At 40.9% G+C, this 20,894-nt stretch overlaps 1 protein-coding gene across 2 annotated transcripts in view; it reads right to left on the reverse strand.

Annotated features, from left to right (window-relative positions):
* Positions 1 to 20,894, reverse strand: part of LOC108716564 (phosphofurin acidic cluster sorting protein 2) — a 45,029-nt gene that overhangs the window by 14,914 nt on the left and 9,221 nt on the right. The window contains exons 3-14 of one of the 2 annotated variants that reach the window (XM_018262777.2): positions 20,325 to 20,412; positions 18,508 to 18,597; positions 16,391 to 16,516; positions 14,487 to 14,649; positions 13,478 to 13,560; positions 11,588 to 11,671; positions 11,193 to 11,249; positions 8,509 to 8,660; positions 4,416 to 4,506; positions 3,257 to 3,325; positions 2,323 to 2,447; positions 370 to 502 (exon numbers count right to left, since the gene is read on the reverse strand). In XM_018262777.2, coding sequence (XP_018118266.1) covers positions 370 to 502; positions 2,323 to 2,447; positions 3,257 to 3,325; positions 4,416 to 4,506; positions 8,509 to 8,660; positions 11,193 to 11,249; positions 11,588 to 11,671; positions 13,478 to 13,560; positions 14,487 to 14,649; positions 16,391 to 16,516; positions 18,508 to 18,597; positions 20,325 to 20,412 — 1,261 coding nt within the window. The remainder of the gene's footprint in view (positions 1 to 369; positions 503 to 2,322; positions 2,448 to 3,256; positions 3,326 to 4,415; positions 4,507 to 8,508; positions 8,661 to 11,192; positions 11,250 to 11,587; positions 11,672 to 13,477; positions 13,561 to 14,486; positions 14,650 to 16,390; positions 16,517 to 18,507; positions 18,598 to 20,324; positions 20,413 to 20,894) is intronic. The other variant, XM_018262778.2, reaches the window with a different exon arrangement.

Below are 20,894 nucleotides of genomic sequence, written 5' to 3' on the forward strand. Positions count from 1 at the left end.
ACTGAGTAGCAGTAGCGTTCGTAGAGGGGGGCGGGCCCTGGTGCGTGACGCACAGCCGGGCCCCGCCCCCCCTCCGTACCGCCGCATTAGCCCGCATTTCTCAGTGGCGCACGGACTGCCGGGGGGCCCTGAGGGGTGTGCGGGCCCTGGCCTGCTCGCACCCCCTGCTCCCCCGGTAGTTCCGCCACTGCTGAGTAGCCATATGCTATATATTAAAGTTATATATACTCTACGTATATGTTGCACTCAGGCACGGGGGAAATAACTCACCTTCCATTTATCAGCTAGGAGGAATGTTAAAGAGAAGTGAAAAGATTTCCTAATAATTCCAGGTTACTGTGCCAAGGGTCTACCCTCAAAACATCTCACCTGGTAACCAAGAGGGTCTAATCCCCCTGAACGTTCCACATCCTGACTGCTCCCTCGTTCACCAAACATGCGTGGATTTAAGCGATCCTTCATTGAGATGCTTCTGGGGCCCCGGATCAGCTTGGGGTCCAGCCTGAGGATTAAATGACAGTAGATCTCTATGAAATATTTACAGTAATGCTAGCACTTTCACGCATCATCCATTTGGAGTATTCACTGTAAATCCTATTCTAAAACAAAGACACTTTTTTTGGAAGGTATTGGCTGCTATAAGGACTATGCCGAGGAGTGAATATGTAAAGATTAGCCACAGGAAATCAGATAAGGGAAATAAATAAGTCTCTAAGCCAGGGGTCCCCAAAATTTTCTACCAGTGAGCCACATTCAAATGTAAAAAGTTTTGGGGAGCCACATATACATGAGAAAATACCCTGTGAGCTGTCAAATAAGTGTTGTGATTGGCTATTAAGTAGCTCCTATGGACTTCCAGCCTTCAGCAGGCTCTGTTTGGAAGGAAACTTTTGTCTTTATGATTCCAAAACTTTTCTACCAACTAGGAATTTTAAAAAGAGCACTTACTTTGAGGCAGATAAGAGCAACATGTTGAGTGGTCGAGGACCACTGCTCTAAGATATTACTTTGCTATTGCCATATAGAGAAATTAAGACATCCCCAATTAACACAGGCAACCCAGGGTCACATAATAAGAGTTCTGGAACATGTTAAGCATAGGTGTAGGGCAGGGGTGCCCAAAAGGGATCTACCAGTAGACCTTTAGATGGTGCTCAGTATATCTCAAGATATATCTCCTATTTCATGCTTTTCATTCAGATATTATGTTAAGGTTACATAAGAAATAGTTGTTTGTTAAATATAGCAATACAGGGAGTCCTCGAGTTACATAAAACCGATTTACATACAACTCACATACAGAGGCTATTACAGTAACATACTGTGGTTTGCTTGGCCTTTATTTAGCTTTAATAAACCACTTTCCAATCCCCTCTGGCATGTGTTGTCTACTGAAGAGCACAGAAACGTAAAAAAATAAATACTATGTTAAGACAAACATCTGTCTAAAGGTGGCCATACACGTAGAGATCCGCTCGTTTGGTGATTCTATCCCCGATATGCCCACATTGAGGTGGGCGATATCGGGCTGATCTGATCGTGGGCTCTAGGGCCCAACGATCGGATCCTAATGTAGCCAAAATGGGTATTGGGTATACAATGAATAGATGCGGCCGCAATCCGACTCTTGTCCAGATATCGATCAGGGAAGCCCATCGAAGGGCCCCACACGTGGCCAAGTGTATATCTGCATCTCTACTTAGTCATGGGCATGACTAAGTGCCTTTTAGTGGGTGCGAAACGCGTAGGGCAGATGGAGATGCAGATATACATTTTTGACTTTGTATAAAAGCCCTGTGGATCTGTTTGAGTTCTGGTCAGCCCTGCTTTTTCTTTACATTCCTTGCTGTACCACTCCCTAAAGCTGGGGGTCTGGGGCTGGTGCACCCAGACCACATTTTCTACTCGGTGAGTCATTTACCATTCATTCTGGAGCACCGTGTTTTTCCCATCATCAAGAAGCAGAGACAACCAGGCCCAATTTATCGGTGAGGCCACAAAGACCCCGGCCCATATTGGCATACATTAAGGGGTGGCAGCCCACCCAGCCGCATGGGTAATGCGCTTGATTCTGGAGAACTAAGTATTAAGTGCTTAGTGCTCCACTGCATAAAGGATGCACATGTGAGTGATCCTGTGGGAGGGAGGGGGCGACGGAGGACCCTGGTGTCCAAGTGCCCTCAGGGGAAATCTGGCCCTGTGGACAATTGAAAATATTAAGAAAATACAGGGACAAGAGCCTAATATCCTAGGATGATGGGGAACTATGATCATGATATTAATGATACTTACCCTGCTCCTTTTCATGTGCAATGTGCTTACCTGGGAGAAGTAATAATCTGTGACTCTGCTCTGCCAATACTGCCCAGGTGCGGAACCCTCTCAGGGATGTCCCAGGAGGAGAGGTCAGGGGTGAGGGACAAGGCAGGAGCAGCTTCAGCAGGTTCCTATAGAGAACAACAAGTCAGAAGGGAAAACAGCAGCTCCGGAACTTCATTCACTGCTCTCAACCATTAATAGAGACGTGCATTTCAGTGAAGCATTTACACTGACATATGGACATAACCAACCTGCTCAATTTGTGGAATAATCCATCTTTCTCATCACTATGGAAACTGTAATACAATGACAGACTATTCCCTGAATTATCCTTTCTCTTGAATTGTAATATTATAATTATTTTATGGTTTTTGCCAACACACAACCATCCCTTTTTAAAGAATATCCTCCAATTGATAAAACAGGCCCCACCACTAGGGTCCCTGCCCTGGATTCCTCTATAGATGAACTAAATTCATCATTATTACAATCATCAAAAATCAAATCCTCGACAAAAGATTATGCCACATCCTGAACCAAATCTGAACTCTAATTTGTATATTGAAGTTGGAAAATATCCCATAACGCTCAATTGTTTACCAATTGTTAGCACAATGGTCTAAAAATGTGAATCAAATGAATTTAAGGGATTCTGTTCTGCTCAACGCTTAGAATTCATTGTTTTCCTGCAAATAGTGCATTTAGCTGATCCTGAATTTGGTGCATCCCTAATGTATCCCATACAGGAAGTAGTGCCTGATAAAACTGACCAATACTTTCTGCCTGAATATACCAGTGCAGTATAAATTATATCAGGATATAAGGATTATAACAGAGGTTTATACTGAATATATATACACTGTATGCAATATAAAAGTTTAGTATTTGCTCTGATTCTACTGTATTCCCTAATAGAAAGCAGCAATATAAAACTTACAGCCGCCGGACGTCCATCACTGTCTTCTGATCGAGGAGGAAGGATGACTCTGACACCATCTGCATCCTTCTGTAAGCAAACATTACACATTCTTGTATATCTGCACTCTGCTATAGAAATGGCAGTAGATGTGCACACCCCTACATCTTGCAGCAACATGGAGAGGGTAGCAATAGAAACTGCTCACCCCAATAACACATGCAGGGGTAGCATGTGCGGGTAGCAGGCATGGCTAAGGATATGCTAAATAAAAAGGTAGCTGGCAGGATCACATACATGCTGAATAAGGGGGTAGCAGGCAGGGCTAAGAATATGCTGAATAAGGAGGTAGCAGACAGGGCTAAGTATATGCTGAATAAGGAGGTAGCAGGTAGGGCTAAGGATATGACGAATATGGGGGGGAGCAGGCAGGATCACATACATGCTGAATAAGGGGGTAGCAGGCAGGGCTAAGATTATGCTCAATAAGAGGGTAGCAAGCGGGGCTAAGGATATGCTGAATAAGGGGGTAGCAGGCAGGCATAAATATATGCTGAATAAGGGGGTAGCAGGCAGGACCAAGGATATGCTGAATAAGGAGGTAGCAGGCAGGGATAAAGATATGCTGAATAAGGGGGTTGCAGGCAGGGCTAAGGATATGCTGAATAAAGGGGTAGCATAAAGAGCCAAAAATATGCTGGGAAAGTGGATAGCAGGCAAAATAAATGATAAGCATGATGTAATTCAGAGAACACAGGACACAGGACAGCAGAGAAATAGAGACAGACGTATTGTACAAGAAGTATTGTCTGAGGCAGGGAGTACTGGATAAAGACAAAGATATACTAGGGCAGGATGTAGCAAATAGAGCAGAAACAGCCTAAGGCATGCTGGGGAACTTGGTTTCAAATAATTGCTGGAATATGCAGTAGCATGCTAAGCAAAGTATATGTTAGGCCAAGGGTACCAGAAATAGCAAAGATGTGCTGGGGCACAAGGAAGCAGAGAGGATATGATGGGGAAGGAATAGCAGGCAAAGACAAGGAAATGCAGGAGTATGTGATAGCAGAAAAAGCCAAGGATATACTAATGTAAAAGCTGGGGTAGAAGCTCCGAAGTACAATACATTGTATTGTACAGCTGGATGCATTGTTTTATATCGCATGGCATTGCTACTGACTGTGTTGGCGCTCTTCTCCGCACCCTTCTGACCAGTGATGCTGCCAATTTCGGTCTGGGAACCAGAGTTGGAAATGCCCTCAAAGTATCTCCTAGAATGGGGGAAAGAGATTAAAAGTGGAAAGTAATGAGGTCACTGGAGGAAAGACGTGAACAATAAAGAACAAGCAGATCGCGATGAACAGCAGTGTTAATACAAGTTAAAGAATATAGCTACAAGCAGGGTTGCCGGCCTTCCTATATATTTATCTTTTCTCCCCATTAATAACATTGGGATCAACCATCATTTTTACCGGCCAGGCCAGTAAAATACCGGCCATGTGGCAACCCTAGCTACAAGTCAGATTAATAAATATAAGATACAAACACATGTTTTATTTATCTGAATAACCCTTCAATAAGATTTCACAATTATCACAGAAACTGTTCCTTTACTATATGGGCAATCAGGTTGTGGAATTCCAGCAGTGATTCATTGGTGGAGAGAAAAGGGTCGCGATCAACATAGGAAGGGCTTCTTTACTGAAAGGGCAAACAGGTTAAGCGATTTTCTACCAAAAAAAAGGGGGGGGGTGAATGATTCATAGGTGGGAGAGGAAGTAGATTTCTCCATCAGCACAGGAAGAGTTTCTTTACTGAAAGGGCAGTCAAGTTATGCAACCAAGAAAGGGGTCAGTAAAGGAATCAAAGGAGTGATAGGACTGAAAGCAATACTAAATGCTTTCCTTGTGTAGGAGCTGTTTAATTGCAATAATTCAGGGAGCATAACACCATTGGTTCTAGGGTTAGAATGCCAGACTTCCTGCCTTCTCTGATGACACCTTATCAAGTCTAACATAACATTCAGAGATCAGCTTAAATGGGGCCCGTCACCCAAAAAAACCTATTCCAAATCACGTCAAATGAACTTCAATTACACTATATAAATTATTTGAATCTTGTTTCCTTCGGTCTGGGAATTATAATTATAGCAAGCAGACAGGAGCCATTTTGTGGACACTGTTATTAAGGCACACCTCCCAACTGTGCCGCTTTTGACAGCACAACCTGCAGTCCGGCATTTGTACTGAAATGTCCTGCACTGAACAGCCAGAAAAAGATACAATGTTTCTAACTTAATAAGCTTTTGGCAGAGAGCCCAGAATAGCTACCAGGTGCAACTAAGATACTTTTGTAACAATTTTAAGATAAGCAAATAAGTAATTGTAACAGGTCTCTTGGGAGAACTTAGATGCACAGCTTAAAGGGCAATTCACCTTCATTAGCAAAACTGAACTAACTGGACAAAAAAACACATAAATATGTTCAAACTTTCATAACCTGCCAAATTTTGTAAAATGACCATGGTAATTAAGGGGTGTGACCACAAACATGGGCGTGGCCAAAAACTTTTTTTGTCCCTTTTTTTATTTCCAAAATGTTGGGAGGTATGATTAAGACAAGCCTTGTATCATCTCAGAATCTTGTTTGTGCATCAGAATGGGGGACCCAATGTCCATCCCCATGTCCTGGCTACACAATTAAATGGTTAAGAGAACTGGGGGAATGTGGGGAGAGCAGTGACATTTAGGAAGTGCTGAATGGAAAGTGAAAGTAATTGCCTGCCCCGCCTCTATGCCTAAGGCATAGAGGAGGGGCAGATACTATTTGATTGACAGCTGAGATTTTTAAATACGTTTACAACATCTATGAATGCTTAAATAAAAAAAAGAATTTGGATTTCATGTTTAACTTGAAAAGGACTTTTATTAAACAGCTTTTTATATCTGGGTGATAGGTCCACTTCAAAGGAACAGTAACACCAACAAATGAAAGTATTTTAAAGTAAATAAAAAACCATACTGTTGTCTTTAACTGATTTGTTTGCTTCAGAAACACAACTATAGTTCATTTAAACAAGCTGCGGTGAAAAAAGGCTATATGGCACAGGTTAAATAGTAGATAACAGATAACACCATTATGTTCTACAGAGCTTATCTGCTGTGTAACATGAGCCTTTTCTCCTTTGAATGGCTACTTATTTATATAAACAATAATAGTGTTTCTGAAGCAAAAACACCAGTTTTACCAGTGCAGGGAAACGGTCCATTATATTTTAATTACGTTAAAACACTTAAATTTTTTGGTGTTACTGTTCCTTTAAGGGACAGTTCAAACTTAACTGCAGATCTTTAGCTTGTAATTGAAAGTGTTATTTAGCCACTATGGTCCCACCTCCCCTTGCAACCAGGAAACGGTTTTAATGGCAGACTGGGAAATGAATAGGAGAGGGTGGAAATGAGAAATATAATGACATATAAATTGCAGCCTTTGGATTTAATGTGATTTCTGGCTAATGGGTTCAGCAAAAACGGCAATGGCTTTTTATGCTTGGGCCTGAGGAGGAGCAGAAATTAATGAGAAACAGTTTAAAGGAACAGGAACACCCAAAAATATATATTTTTTAAAGTAATTCAAATATAATAATATATATAGTATAATATAAAAAAAAATCTTTATATATATATATATATATATATATATATATATATATATATATATATATATAAAATCAAAGTTTGGAATAAAGCATTCCTGGGCCAGCACTTCCCTTAGTGAAACAAGTGTCATTTTATTTTCCCTCTCTCAAGGTCCCAAGAGAAAGGACCGAAAGATTTTATCTTTTTCATATATATATAAATATATATATACAGGCTGCTATGTAGCCAGGGGGGAAGGCATTCTAGCTAAAAAAAGAAAAGGCACAATCTGTTTAGCAGATAAACTCTGTATGCATCTGTTATCTGCTATGTAACCTGAGCTTTGGATGGCTGCCCCCATGGCTACACATCAACTTATTTATATAAACTATAATAGTGTTTCTGAAGCAGACACACCAGTTTTACCAGTGCAGAGAAACGTTACCTTATATTTTAATTGCTTTAAAACATTTACATTTTTCTGCGTTATTGTTCCTTTAAGCTCCACTGTCAACTAAGATGAAAACGGATCTCACGGTCTGATGGCACTGAGAGTACTGACTGGGCAGCCAAAGGAAACAGCCCCATCCAGAAGCACAAATGTAATCCAGGTCAATAGCCCAGTGTGATCCAGAGAGATGAGAGTAGGGAGGGGCTCATTTGCCTCTAACAGCATTTTTGTGTAGCCCCACAGGCAGCGTCTGTACCTGGGAGAGATAATGGGTAGATCAGATGTCTACTGAACAGAACTGCCTAAGGAAGGTTCCACTATGAGCTATGCACCTTATAGGAAGAAATACTGTTCTATGGGTGCCATATTACCTCCCCATACAAGATCCCAGTGTGAGTGCCAAGTGCATACTGAGCAGCACTGTCTGAGGAAGCTTCCACTGTGATATATACTGTATGAGCGCTACAGCTTATAGGGAGAAATACTATTCTATGGGTGCCATATTACCTCCCCATACAAGATCCCAGTGTGAGTGCCAAGTGCATACTGAGCAGCACTGTCTGATGAAGGTTCCACTGTGATATATACTGTATGAGCGCTACAGCTTATAGGGAGAAATACTATTCTATGGGTACCATATTACCCATAAACTGAATAGCGTTCTGTGTACAGCACCAAACAACTGTTAACCGTATCCAATAAAGACATTATTATCATACAATAATTTGGTGCTGTACGAAGAACGTTATTCAGTTTATGAATGGATAGTGGCCATTGACTGTACGTGCACCAGATACGTTTGAGCTGAGGATATTGGAGCTGACTCAATTAAACTTGTACCATATTACCCCCCATACAAAATCCAAGTGCCTGGGATGATCATGGTAAGCTGTATCCTACAATGGCTGCAGTAGTATAGTGGTACAAGGGAAAATCCAAGTGTGTGGCACCCTACAATGGCTGTACCTGGCTGGAGTAATATAGCGGAACAAGTGGAAATCAAGATGAGCTCTGCCCCACAATGGCTGTACCTGGCTGCAGTAGTATAGTGGTACAAAGGAAAATCAAAGTGTGTTGTACCCTACAACGGGCATAACTAGCTGCAGAAATGGCACATCACAAAACATTTCTTGCATACTGTGTAAGACAAGGAGGTCGACGGCAGTCGTCTAAGTGTTTCTCACCTGAGGGTGGGTTTTGGGGTGCTCAAGACACTATCATTGTCCTCAATATCGAAGCCACTCTCACTGTTGTTACACTCATCCAGGCTGTCATACAAAAGCCCAAGCTCCTCTTCCTCTTCTTGCTCTCGGGAGGTCCGTTCTACGTCCAGAGGCTAAAGGGAACCATTACTGTTGGATTAAGTACACTAACAGAAAAAAGAGGGAATGAGAACACTGAGGCACAAAAAGGAAAAGGGAAGTACATACATCATAGAACAACAGGTCATGAGAGACACACAGGCAGGTATGTAGAGTGCTGACTGTACAGATGGGTGTAAGGTATATTCGGACCAGTATGTAGGGTGAGAATGTACTAGCTTGTGCAGTCAGTACTGATGGGTCCAGGGTCAGACGGAATACACCCTCGGGTTAGAAAATTCTGTTTTGACTGGTTTGTAAGAAGCCAATTGCTGAATAGCCACTTGTAATAAAGTGAAGTTCAATGACAAGATTTAATATAAAAAACTGAAAAGACAAAACACTGCAGAAAGTATAAGGAGCAGACAATAGAACAAGTCCAAGTCAGGCAGAGCTCTGGGCAGGCGGCAATCAAAACACAGTCCTTGAGACAGGCCAAACGTCAGGGCAGGCAGAAAACGTGCAGAGTCAAATATCAGCTCAAGGGTCAAACCCGGGGAGTCAGAATATGGGGAAGCAAGGACAGGACAAGAACAGGACTTACAGGAGCACAGATTCAGGAATCAGGATCAGGCACCGGAACAGGAACTGGAGCAAGGACACAAAACAGGAGGCTTGGTCAAAGCAATAAGCTGAATGGTCCAGCAAAGGTTACTGGAGGTGGCAGGCTTAAACAGTCCTTTAGTTAGACTATTGCCTCCAGCTGGAGTGAGAACGTGGGCCAGGGAATCAGTCATTGATATTATCAGACAGACCCAAACCACACTCCCTACTGTGGCTCAATCTCGAGTAGCAGAGCCCAGTACAAACCAGGTTCCTGGTGCTAAACCATGGAGTTCCTGACACTTAGAGCTGAGAGCTTAGTTCAGTTTTAGCTGAGAGTCACTCTCATCTGGTATAATACCTATGGACTGGAAGAAAGCTGATGTTATTCCAATATTGAAAAAAGGGCTCACAATCTCAGCCTGGTAATTATAGGCCTGTAAATCTGACATTTGTGGTGGGAAAGTAATTTAAATGTTTGTTAAGGGATCACATTCAAGATTTTTGGTAAAATTCAGCATGGTTGTATGGGGGCGTATCATGTCAGATGCATTTACTTGCTTTTTAAGATGCAGTAAATAGAAGGTTGGGCTGTTGGGTACATAGATAAGAAAGTGGCTAAAGCATTTTGCTCAGAGGGTGGGTGTCACTTGAACCTTCCCTACTTGAAGCAGGGTTCTTAGGGGGCGGGCACTGTAAGTAATATATCTGTGTTTTTGATGACACAAAACTATTTAGCCCATTAATTTCATCTGTACAAAATGGCACTGGCAGCTGACATGGGGGTATTTGTGGGTAATAAACTTGGATGTAGCAATCAATGCCAGCAACTAGCTGAAAAGGCAAACAAGGTTTTGTGCTGTATTAAAGGGGCATAGATTCACAGAAGAAGAGGGTCATTGGTCCACTTTACAGAGAGCTGGTATTGTCCCTTCTAGAAAATGTAGCGCCATTTTGATCTCCAGAGCACAAATGGAATTTTATTGAATTAGAGAGATTCCAAAAAAGGGCAATAGGACCATACAATAAACCCTCTGATGCTTTATTCAACAGTAGATCCTCCCAGAAGACAAAAGGGAATCAATCAGATTAGGAAAAGGAGGTTACATGTTAAGGGAGGAAAGGGGTGTTATAGGGAGAGTTGGGAAGTTGTGGGATTCTCTCCCTGAATCAGTTGTATTGGCAGATACATTTAATAGGTACAAGAAGGGGTTGCGTGGCTTTGTAGCAAAGGAGAAAATACAGGGTTAATCAAAATAGCTCTTAGCACAAGTTTATCCAGGGACAGGTCTGACGGCATCTTGAGGTCAGGAAGGAATTTTAAGGGCTGGGACACACTGGGCGATTTGGGGAGATTTAGTCGCCTGGCGACTATTCACTTTGACTTTTCTCCCGGAATGCCTCCCCTCGCTCTGCGCCTGGATAAAATGAAAAGTCGCCGGCGCTAATCACACACGGTGATTCGTTTTCCGAAGTTGCCTCACGAGGAAACTAAGGGCGACTTCGGAAAACAAATCGCTGCGTGTGATTAGCGCAGGCGATTTTTCATTTTAGCCAGGCGCAGAGCGAGGGGAGGCATTCAGGGAAGATTGGTCACGGAAAGTCGCGGCGATTAGTCGCCAGGCGACTAAATCTCCCCAAATCGCCCAGTGTGTCCCAGCCCTTAACCCTCAGAGGCAATTTGGAGAGGCTTCAGATGAGGTTTCGCCTTCCTCAGGATTATCTAACAAAATGTGTTATTTGGACATAAAGGTTAAACTTAATGCATGTGTGTCTTTTCTCAATCTACATTACAATGTAACCATGAGTATCAGGGTGAGTTTGTATAACAAGGTGCTGACTGTACTGATGGGGTTTAGGGAGGTTTAGGGAAAGGGATAGCTTGGATGGCATTTCATGATATTTTCGCACAAAGAAAAGATAGTACATAAAAAAGAAAGTACATAGATGTAGTGGGTTCTTACATCCTCATTCACTTTAAACCTCTTCAGTAACGATACAAACTTCTGTTTAAAGTTTGGCTGCAAAAAAAAAAAGCAAGAAATTATATTGTGAAGTAACTGATTTTTGTGGTCTTCATGGACTGGTCTGGCATAAGATACACACTTCATGGCTCATGCACCATACAGATCCCATGCAATGAGAGGGTGAGTGAGACATAATTCATGGCACTATACAGGCATGACTCATGCACCATACAGATCCAACACAATGAGAAGGTGAGTGAGACATAGTTCATGGCACTATACAGACATGACTCATGCACCATACAGATCCCATTCAATGAGAGGGCGAGTGAGACATAATATATATGGGACATTATGGACAATACCATCCTGAACCCTTGTATGCCCCTTACCTGGCGGTTCAGAGATGTGGTACGCAAGACCTTCCTACCAAACTTCTTTGGTTTTCTGATGTCAAAATCTTCATCATCCATGTCCTTAACAAAATAAATTCCTTACCACACAGGGTGAAGAAAAGTGATGGCAAATTAAATTGTGGAGGACTTGGGGCAACCCAAATTCTGAGAGTAAAATAGTGTGCACTAGCCCGACCTGTTCCAGATTTACAAGGCCACAGGCTAAAAGCACAGACACAATAAGCAAAAAGAGCACTTTAAGTCTGACTTGCTGCATGTATCCAAATATGTAAATATGGTTTGGGGGGCAAATCAGTACTTGTGTCGAATGGTGACACTGGCAGGAGGTGGCTTTCATCATGATTTTCTTCGTGTCCATTCCTTGGCACAACAGAGTACCCTCCCATGCCCAAGTATCCAGGTACCAGTTCTAAAACTTCGTAAACTTCATAAACTTGTTCCCATTAACTGCCTTGGCGGTATTGTTGCATCAGTCAATATTTGGATTATTATAGTTGTGGTTTACCATTAAATTAACTTTTCTTAGCAGATTTTCAATTGGTCTTAATCTTTTTATAGTTTATGAATTATTTGTCTCCCTGTTGGGACTTTTGTCAGCTTGCAGAAGGGGGTTACTAATTCCCGGAGGCCCAGAAGTTATTGATCTATGAGGCAACTGTTTTAATGTTATTGTTACATTTTGTTGCTTATCTTTCTACCCAGGTCCTCTCCTCTTCAATTATTTCATTGACACCACTGCCTGGTTGTTATGCTGATATTCCAAACTGGAAAGCTGAGTATGGAAAAGCTAAATCATTAAAAAACTACAAAAAAATTTATAAATGAAGACCAGTTGCAAATCCAGGGGACCCCAACCACCAGGCCGTGGACCAGTAGCAAATGTGAGCTGTGCTGAACCGGCCGCTTCTGGTCCTGGGTGCAGTCTATAAAAGCTGCAAAAACAATTAAAAAGGCCCCAATTACCTGCAATCCCAGATCCCTGATGTTCTATCGCTATGATGAAGCCCAGGAAGCTTTCTATTGATCCCGACAAAGACCAAAATACTGTTTGGACTTTGAATATTTTTTGGTAAGCCTGAAATGCGCCCATGAATTTCCCCCCCACCGGTCTGCAGAAAAATTCTTACTTGAAACTGATCTGCGGTCCAAAAAAAAAGTTTGGGGGCCGCTGGTCTACAGTATATCACACCAAAACATAAAGGTAAACTATCCCTTTAAAATCCCCCATCATGATTACTTGACCCAAACTAGCAGCCTTTTCTATTTGCAACAGGAGCTGAGCCTGTTCCTCTCAACTAACTTGAGGGGGTCTATAGCGACCACTACAATTAACCCTTAATAATCTCATCCGAGTCCCATATACACACAGTATTGTGTATCTACAGCCTCCCTACCTAACTTTAATATACTGTAGCCCCTATAGTTCTGTTATAAGTTCTTCTCAGTCCCATATACATTTTGTGTATCTACAGCCTCCCTACCTAACATTAATAAAGCCCCATATATATCTCTGACGTTTGAACTCAACGTGGTATCATTTCTCTCTACAAAAAAGGTACAGGTAGCGATTTGTGCTTGATAGGTAAGCTGCATAAATCAGTATTTAATGTTTTAATGTTTTCCTTATCCAGAAAACTAAAGTTACCTTGCAGATTCCACACATGTAGACATTATATAAAAATAGATATATTTTTTGCAAAACTATTATATAGTGTTTTCATCGGTGAAATATAATTTCATGTCCACTTTTATTACCTGTGTATGTCAAAGGGTAGTAATAATAATAATAATAAAGTTGTTGTTGAATATATATATAACATTGGATGCAGAACTCATACATACAGGATGAGTGAATGTCACTATTACCTGGCCTGGGCCTTCATCGCTACCCTCTGGCTCCGAGGAATAGCTGTCCTCCTCCTCTTCTTCCTCCCAGTACCTCTCCATATCTAGAAGAATGTAGAGGCTGCTGGTCATTTAGTGGGAATACAATCTAATCGGATGAAGAACTAACACGGGCCAAGAAGCTTTTGGGGCTCAGTAAAAAGACAACAAAAATAATAAGCTATGAAGAGTTGACTTTCTTATCAGTCTCTAAAACCATGAAGAGTTTTATGGCACAACATGCAGAGTAAGTTGCAACGTACAAGAATATGCTTTTTAACAGCTTAATATATTTTTCCAATTTTTTTGCAATAATGCCCATTTTGTTCTATGTGAGTTATACCTTTAACATATTATATTAGTTACCCTTGGTTGTTGACGTCTTTATGGGAATGTGGTCTCCAGAGTTGAGCACAAAACCAGGGCAGCCATCCGGGGGGGGGGACAGGGGGGGAGGAGTTGTAGGGGGCCCTGAGGGTAAGGGGGCCCGGCCACGCCACACTTACTTGATTATCCGGGCCCCCCCATCTTTCCGAGAGCTGCTGACTTTGGGAAGGCATGGACGTTTAAGGGGTCCTGGCCACCAATTTTCTTATAATGTGGGGGGGGGGCCCCTGGCCACCAATATTTTTTAATGGGGGGGCCCTGGACACAAATGTTTTTTTATGGGGGGCCCTGACCACCAATATCTTTTTATTTTTATTAACATGTGAGAACCCTAGCCACCAATATTTTTTTTTTTGTTTTTTTACTGTGTGGTGGGGGGCGGACCTGTAGGTGGGGCTTGCGGTGGGCGCAGCCCAGGGGGCCTAGGAAATTTTGTCGTATGGGGCTCTGTGATTTCTGATGGCGGTCCTGCACAAAACTGTTGGTGGGGCTAATTAGAGAATCTCTTCTGGCCCAGTTCATCACTGCTGACTACATAGCGGAATATCATGCTTTTTATGTACCATAATATTGTCAAATGCCACAAGATAAAATGATATCTCACCCAGGCCCATCATCTTTGGGAGTGGTGGTACAGTAACATCCTCCTGGTCTATCGGTTGGCTGGACAAAGAAAATATACTAATCTCAGCCACCCTTATGGTGGGATCCTTTCGATTACTATGGAGATCCAGGACTTTCATGCCTTCGGTGGGGTGTTGCATTACCTGAGGAAGAAGAAAAAGCAGAATAAGAAATCTGAGAGTAGTGATTTGTTACAGGCCGGCTATGAGTGAAAGAGGCTGCTGAATTATTCTAATAAACAGAGGTAAAGATAAAAGGACATTTCTCTGTCCAGTGTCACTACTTTAACTGTTAGTATGATGTAGAGAGTGATATTTTTAGACAATTTGCAATTGGTTTTCATTTTGTATTATTTGTGTTTTTTGAGTTATTTTGAGTTATTTCGCTATTCAAACAGCTCTGCAGTTTGTAATTTCAGCAATCAGGTTCCTACGGTTCAAATTCCCCTAACAACCATGCATTGATTTGAATAAGAGACTGGAATATGAATAGGAGAGGTTTGAAGAGAAAGACAAGTACTAAAAAGTAGCAATAACAATAAGCGGCAGATTTATCAAGGGTCGAATTGAAAAATCAAAATTTTAAATTCGAATTTCAAGGTCATTTTAGTTTACTTCGACTAGGGAATAGTCCAAATTCGAATCGAATTTGAAAAAAATTTGAAAATTCGATCATGTACTGTCTCTTTAAAATTTTGACCGACTATTTGCCATCTAAAACCTGCCAAATTGCTGTTTTAGCCTATGGGGGATCTCCTAGAACCAATTTGGAGTCATTTGGTGGACTTTGAAAAATGTAAGCTGTGGCCTTACAGAGCATTTGTTTTTAGATGGGGTCAGTGACGCCCGATTTGAAAGCTGGAAAGAGTCAGAAGAAATAGGCAAATAATTCAAAAACTTTACAAATTAAGACATGAATACCAATTGAAAACTAGCTAAGCATTGGCCATTCTAAAACATACTAAAAGTTAACGTTAACTTCCAGACCTCAGTAATCTTGCTGATGAATGTCCTGCACCCAGGGACATTAAAGGGGGAAAGCCATTAAAAATCACAAGCAATGTTTAAAATGGTGTTTTTGCAAATGTTTAGCACTGCACGCAATATAAAATCATTCACTGGTGAATATTACACAGCTAAGCAAAGGTTATTGTTAACGCCTGCTCTGGACTTTCGTTAAATATTTAATTGCAAAATACGCTTCGGAATTGCGAAATTTTATAACAGACACTGTGCATGTTCGCAAGAGCCATTTGGTAGCAAACTTTCGTAAAAGTCGTTGTGGTCTGTAATCGTTCCATAAAGACGCAAACATGGTCGTTAACGGTTTCAATAGTTTTTTGTGATAACGTCAATTTCTGATTTTCACGATTTTTTCGTGAAATCGTTCAAATTGCTAGATTTTTTAGTGAAAACGCTCTAATCGCCCGATTTTTAAGTGAAAACGCTCAAATTGCTTGATTTTAGTGAAACCGTTCGAATTGCTCAATTTTTTATCGTGAAAATGTTGGAATTGCCCAATTTTTTTGTGAAATTTTCGAATTGCTTGATTCTTGTAGTGAAAACTTTCAAATTGTACGTTTTCTGTGAAAACGTTTGAATTTCACAATTTTTTCGTGAAAACGTTTGGATTTTTACGATTTTTTCGTGAACTTTCCGATTTCACAATTTTTCACCAATTTTTCATCATTTTGTGGGACATTCGCAAATTTTTCATGAAGCTAAACGGAAGAAATTCTCCCATGGACTATCCATAAGGATCTCAGTCTTGCTATGATCACTAAGGAAATCTGTCCAGGACAGTCTTGCACAAAGATTACTTGTATCACTGTGGGTCGGAAGCTTCTGTCTCTCTAGCAGAGAAATAAGCAGAATTCAATCTTACCTCTGACATATTAATGACTCCTATAGCCAAGGATTTGTATCCCAGAATTGTGCGGTTCTTATATCTCTTCCTTCTCTGTAACATAATTTGCAGTTTATTGGCATCTCTTTTCAGGAAATGTGGATACTGAAATGGGAGAAAAACAATTTTATGAGCACAAAAGCTTCCATCACTATGATTTTAGCAACTTGTTACCAATCTTATTCTCTGCTGCTGGATTCAGAAACAAGAAAAGTACAATATGGAATCCGGGGTGGGTTTCTGCCAAGGGACTGCACTCATACAGAGAGAGAGAAGGATTGTAAAGTGGAAAGATGAGGCCCAGAAAATATGATGGGATGATTGGCCAATCACGAACTGTTGTGAAATGAATGCCCACATGTGAAAACATACAGTTATAAATAGTGACACTGTCACTTTAAAGGGGTTGTTCACCCAAAACTTTTTTTTAGTTCATTTGTTCTCAGTCTGTTCCCCAGAAATAAAGACTTTTTTCAAATACTTTCCATTATTTGTTTTTTTACCATTATTTCAAAATCTAAGGGGGTTATTTATCGAAGTCCGAATTTATGTCAATATTTTCTGCTACAAACTCCGATTAAATCCATTCTGGTTTTTTACGCTTATTTCTTATTAAATTTCCCCGAAAATTTGCTTTGCGGGAAAAAAAACAGATTTTCACGATTTTTTCGTAATTCGAGTATTGCACGAAACTCAGCGCACATCAAAAAATCATTGGGACTTCTCCCATTGACTTATATGCAACCTCGACAGGTCTGAGATGCCGGATTTTAAGATTCGGATTTTTCCATCCTCAAGGTTTAATAAATTCAGAAAAATGTGTGATTTTTTTAAAAGTCCGATTTTATAAAGAAAAATCAAGAATTTTTTGTGATATTTGCATTCGGAGTTTAGTAAATAACCCCCTAAGTGCACTTAAATATTCCTGTCTCTGGTGTTTGAGTCTGGCAGCTCAGTAATTCAGGTGGAGAGCTGTTACAATTTTGCAACATTTAGTTGATACATTTCTCAGCAGCATCTCTGGAGTATTAGCAACTATTGTATCAATTCTAACAGCTGCCTGTAATGAAACTCAGGGATTCTGCTCAGCAGGGATAAAGATAAGAAATGTATCAACTAAATGTATCAATTTAGAACATTTTACAGGGTCGGTGACCCCCCTCCCAGAGCTGCTTTAGAAGGTGAAAAATGACACTTTACACTTCAATATTAGAAAAACGTTGACACATGAAAAAAGAAAGTAAATGGAAAAAGTCGTTATTTCTGGTGATCTATCTGAAAACAACCAGTTGTTTGAAGGTGAACAACCACTTTAAGCCAATATCTGGGGTGATGGCTGCTAATGTGCCACTTACAAACCAGGTATTTCCCTGCATAGAACCTGGGCCCCTAAATAAAATAAATGATGTAGAACATACTGTATAAAAGGGTTAAATCTGAGTTAATTTCATTGGAACTGAGGCAGGTGACAGTGCAGGACAAAAAGGACCCGTGGACATTGCATATGTCTACTGATCCCTCTTAAGGACTGGAGCCCAAACTGAACCGTATACTCCAGATGAGGGCTTACCAGGGACATATAAAGAGGCAAAATTATGTTTTCAACCCTTGAGTCAATACATTTTTTTTTTATGGAAGACAGCACTTTATTCGCATTAGCGGCCACAGAATGACACTGCCCAGAATTAGACAACTTGTTATCTCAAAAAACCAAAAAACTCACATTTATATTATTTCTACCAAAGTGCATAACCTTGTAATTAGCAACACTGAACCTCATTTTCCAGTTTGCTGCCCAGTTATCCCAATTCAGTTCAAATCTGTCTGCAAAGTGGCAGCATCCTGCATGGTACTTACAGTTTTGCCCAATTTAGTATCATCGGCAAAAACAGAGACAGTATTTTCAACACCCACCTACAGGTCATTAATAAACAAGTTAAAAAGCAAAGGAACTAGAAATTGGACAAATGCTAGATTCAGAACATACCCAATATTAAACAAAGCACATTACTTAGCACCAGTGAGGAAAAGATAATTCTTTAGTACATGTCCATTATGATACAAGCATTGTTTAGGGAATGAAAATTATGTGATACCTGCAAAGAGAAAGTGAGCTCCAGATCCGTCTCCATAACTCCACAGGGCGGCAAGATGTACTCATTGGAACGCAGAACTCTCTTGGATCCCTGCAGGGAGAATGCTTAGAGTGACCCCAATGTTTCCATATATCTGTAACCTTGTTATGGACTAATGGGGCCCAGCCTGAAGGCCAGTTATAGTGAGATTTGGGGTGAGAGCTTATTTCTGTCCTGGGTACCCCTGGAACTATAGCAGGGTGACTGATATCCCAATGTTTCTATATATCTGTAACCTTGTTACAAGCTAAGGGGGCCCAGCCTGAAGGTCAGTTAGGGGGAGATTTGGGTTGAGTGCTTATTTGTGCCCTGGGTACCCCTGGAACTATAGCAGGGTGACTGTTACCCCAATGTTTCTATATATCTGTAACCTTGTTACGAGCTAAGGGGGTCCAGCCTGAAGGTCAGTTAGGGGGAGATTTGGAGTGAGTGCTTATTTGTGTCCCTGGTACCCCCTGTTATTATAACAGGGTGACTGTTACCTCAATTTTTCTATATATCTGTAACCTTGTTATGAGCTAAGGGGGCCCAGCCTGAAGGCCAGTTATAGTGAGATTCTGGCGACTGCGTATTTGTGCCCTGGGCTGATACAGGGATAAAATCATAAGTCTATGTATAAATCAGCAATCTAGAATCTAGGAATAATAGCTGATAACAGATTGGGTTTAACACTTTGTACAAAGGCCAACTGAATGTTAGCTTATGTAGGGGACTGGTAAAATTGTTGCACTTTCATCAGGCAGTTCCCTAAGATCTGACAGCTAAGGGGGTTTTAGAACGGACCTAAATTCCAGTTCCTTGGTCAAAGCATATCTCTGGCAGTTCAGAAACTGGTCAGATGGTGTCACTATTATAAGTATAAAAGCTAAGCATGCATGTGCTCTGTGATCTCTGAAGGCGGCCCTGATTATAATTGTATGCCTAACCATTGCATCTTGTTCTCCTGCTCCATCTCTGTCATAACACCTGTGTGAATCCAATTAATAAAGCCTAATAAGTTCAAGAACCGCTGACACCCATTTATTGGGATATATCTAGGTATAGTTCTACTACATCCTGCCTCCAACATATTCGAGGGCTCACACCTGAGGATTACGAGTCACAGGAGATGTTTACTGGTAACGCTTCTATAGCATTTCCATTTAACTATAGCCTTACACTTTTATATAAAGGCACTGATACAAGGCTACAAGTATAATTCTGTGTATAAATCAGTAATGTGAAAAGATCTAGGAATAATAGTAGATGATATATTGGGAGTAACACTCAATACAAAGGCCAATAGAATGTTCGCTTTTATATAAAGGCACTAATGCAAAGGTACAAGTATAATTCTGTGTATAAATCAGTAATGTGAAAAGATCTAGGCATAATAGTAGATGACACATTGGGAGTAACACTCAATACAAAAGCCAATAGAATGTTTGCTTTTATATAAAGGCACTAATACAACAAGTATAATACTGTGTATAAATCAGTAATAGGAAAGGATCTAGGCATAATAGTAGATAACAGATTGGGTATAACACTCATTACAAAGGACAATAGAATGTTAGTGTGTGTAGAAAGAGTACTGATACAGGGGTACAGGTATAATTCCGTGTATAAGTCAGTATTGGGAAAGGATAAGGAAAATAAGTAGATAAGAGACTTGAGTATAATTCTAGTGGCATTCCCAGACATGCATCTTCTATAGAAGAACTGGAAAGTGTAAGATCTCAGTACCTGGGCTACATGGTATTCAGGTCTCATATATTGGTACAGTAACAAATAATTACCTGCAATTTTACAGCAATTACAACAGAAGTCAAGTCTCGGTCCAACTCTTTATGCACCAAAAGCTTCTTCAACGTCAGGCTGCAGAGTCTGGAGAGACAATAATATGTAACATGTAAGCACTGATTTAACGGTTCAACCATTACAAATGGAGAGGTGGGCATTTATCTTTGAGAGGACAGTATTTGTAGTTACAGAGGAAAATATAATGTGCAGTAGTGTTTGTGGTGTCCAGCAAAGCTTGTACCCAGAGAAAGTGCATCAGTTCTACTAACCAGGAAGCAGAGTTAGTGCCCAGAGAGAATGAAGCAGAGTTAGTGCCCAGAGAGAGTGCAGCAGAGTTAGTGCCCAGAGAGAGTGTAGCAGAGTTAGTGCCCAGAGAGAGTGTAGCAGAGTTAGTGCCCAGAGAGAGTGTGGCAGAGTTAGTGCCCAGAGAGAATGAAGCAGAGTTAGTGCACAAAGAGAATGAAGCAGAGTTAGTGCACAAAGAGAATGAAGCAGAGTTAGTGCACAGAGAGAATGAAGCAGAGTTAGTGCACAGAGAGAATGTAGCAGAGTTAGTGCCCAGAGAG

Source organism: Xenopus laevis, chromosome 5L, assembly GCF_017654675.1.
Source record: "Xenopus laevis strain J_2021 chromosome 5L, Xenopus_laevis_v10.1, whole genome shotgun sequence".
Taxonomy (NCBI): Eukaryota; Metazoa; Chordata; class Amphibia; order Anura; family Pipidae; genus Xenopus; species Xenopus laevis.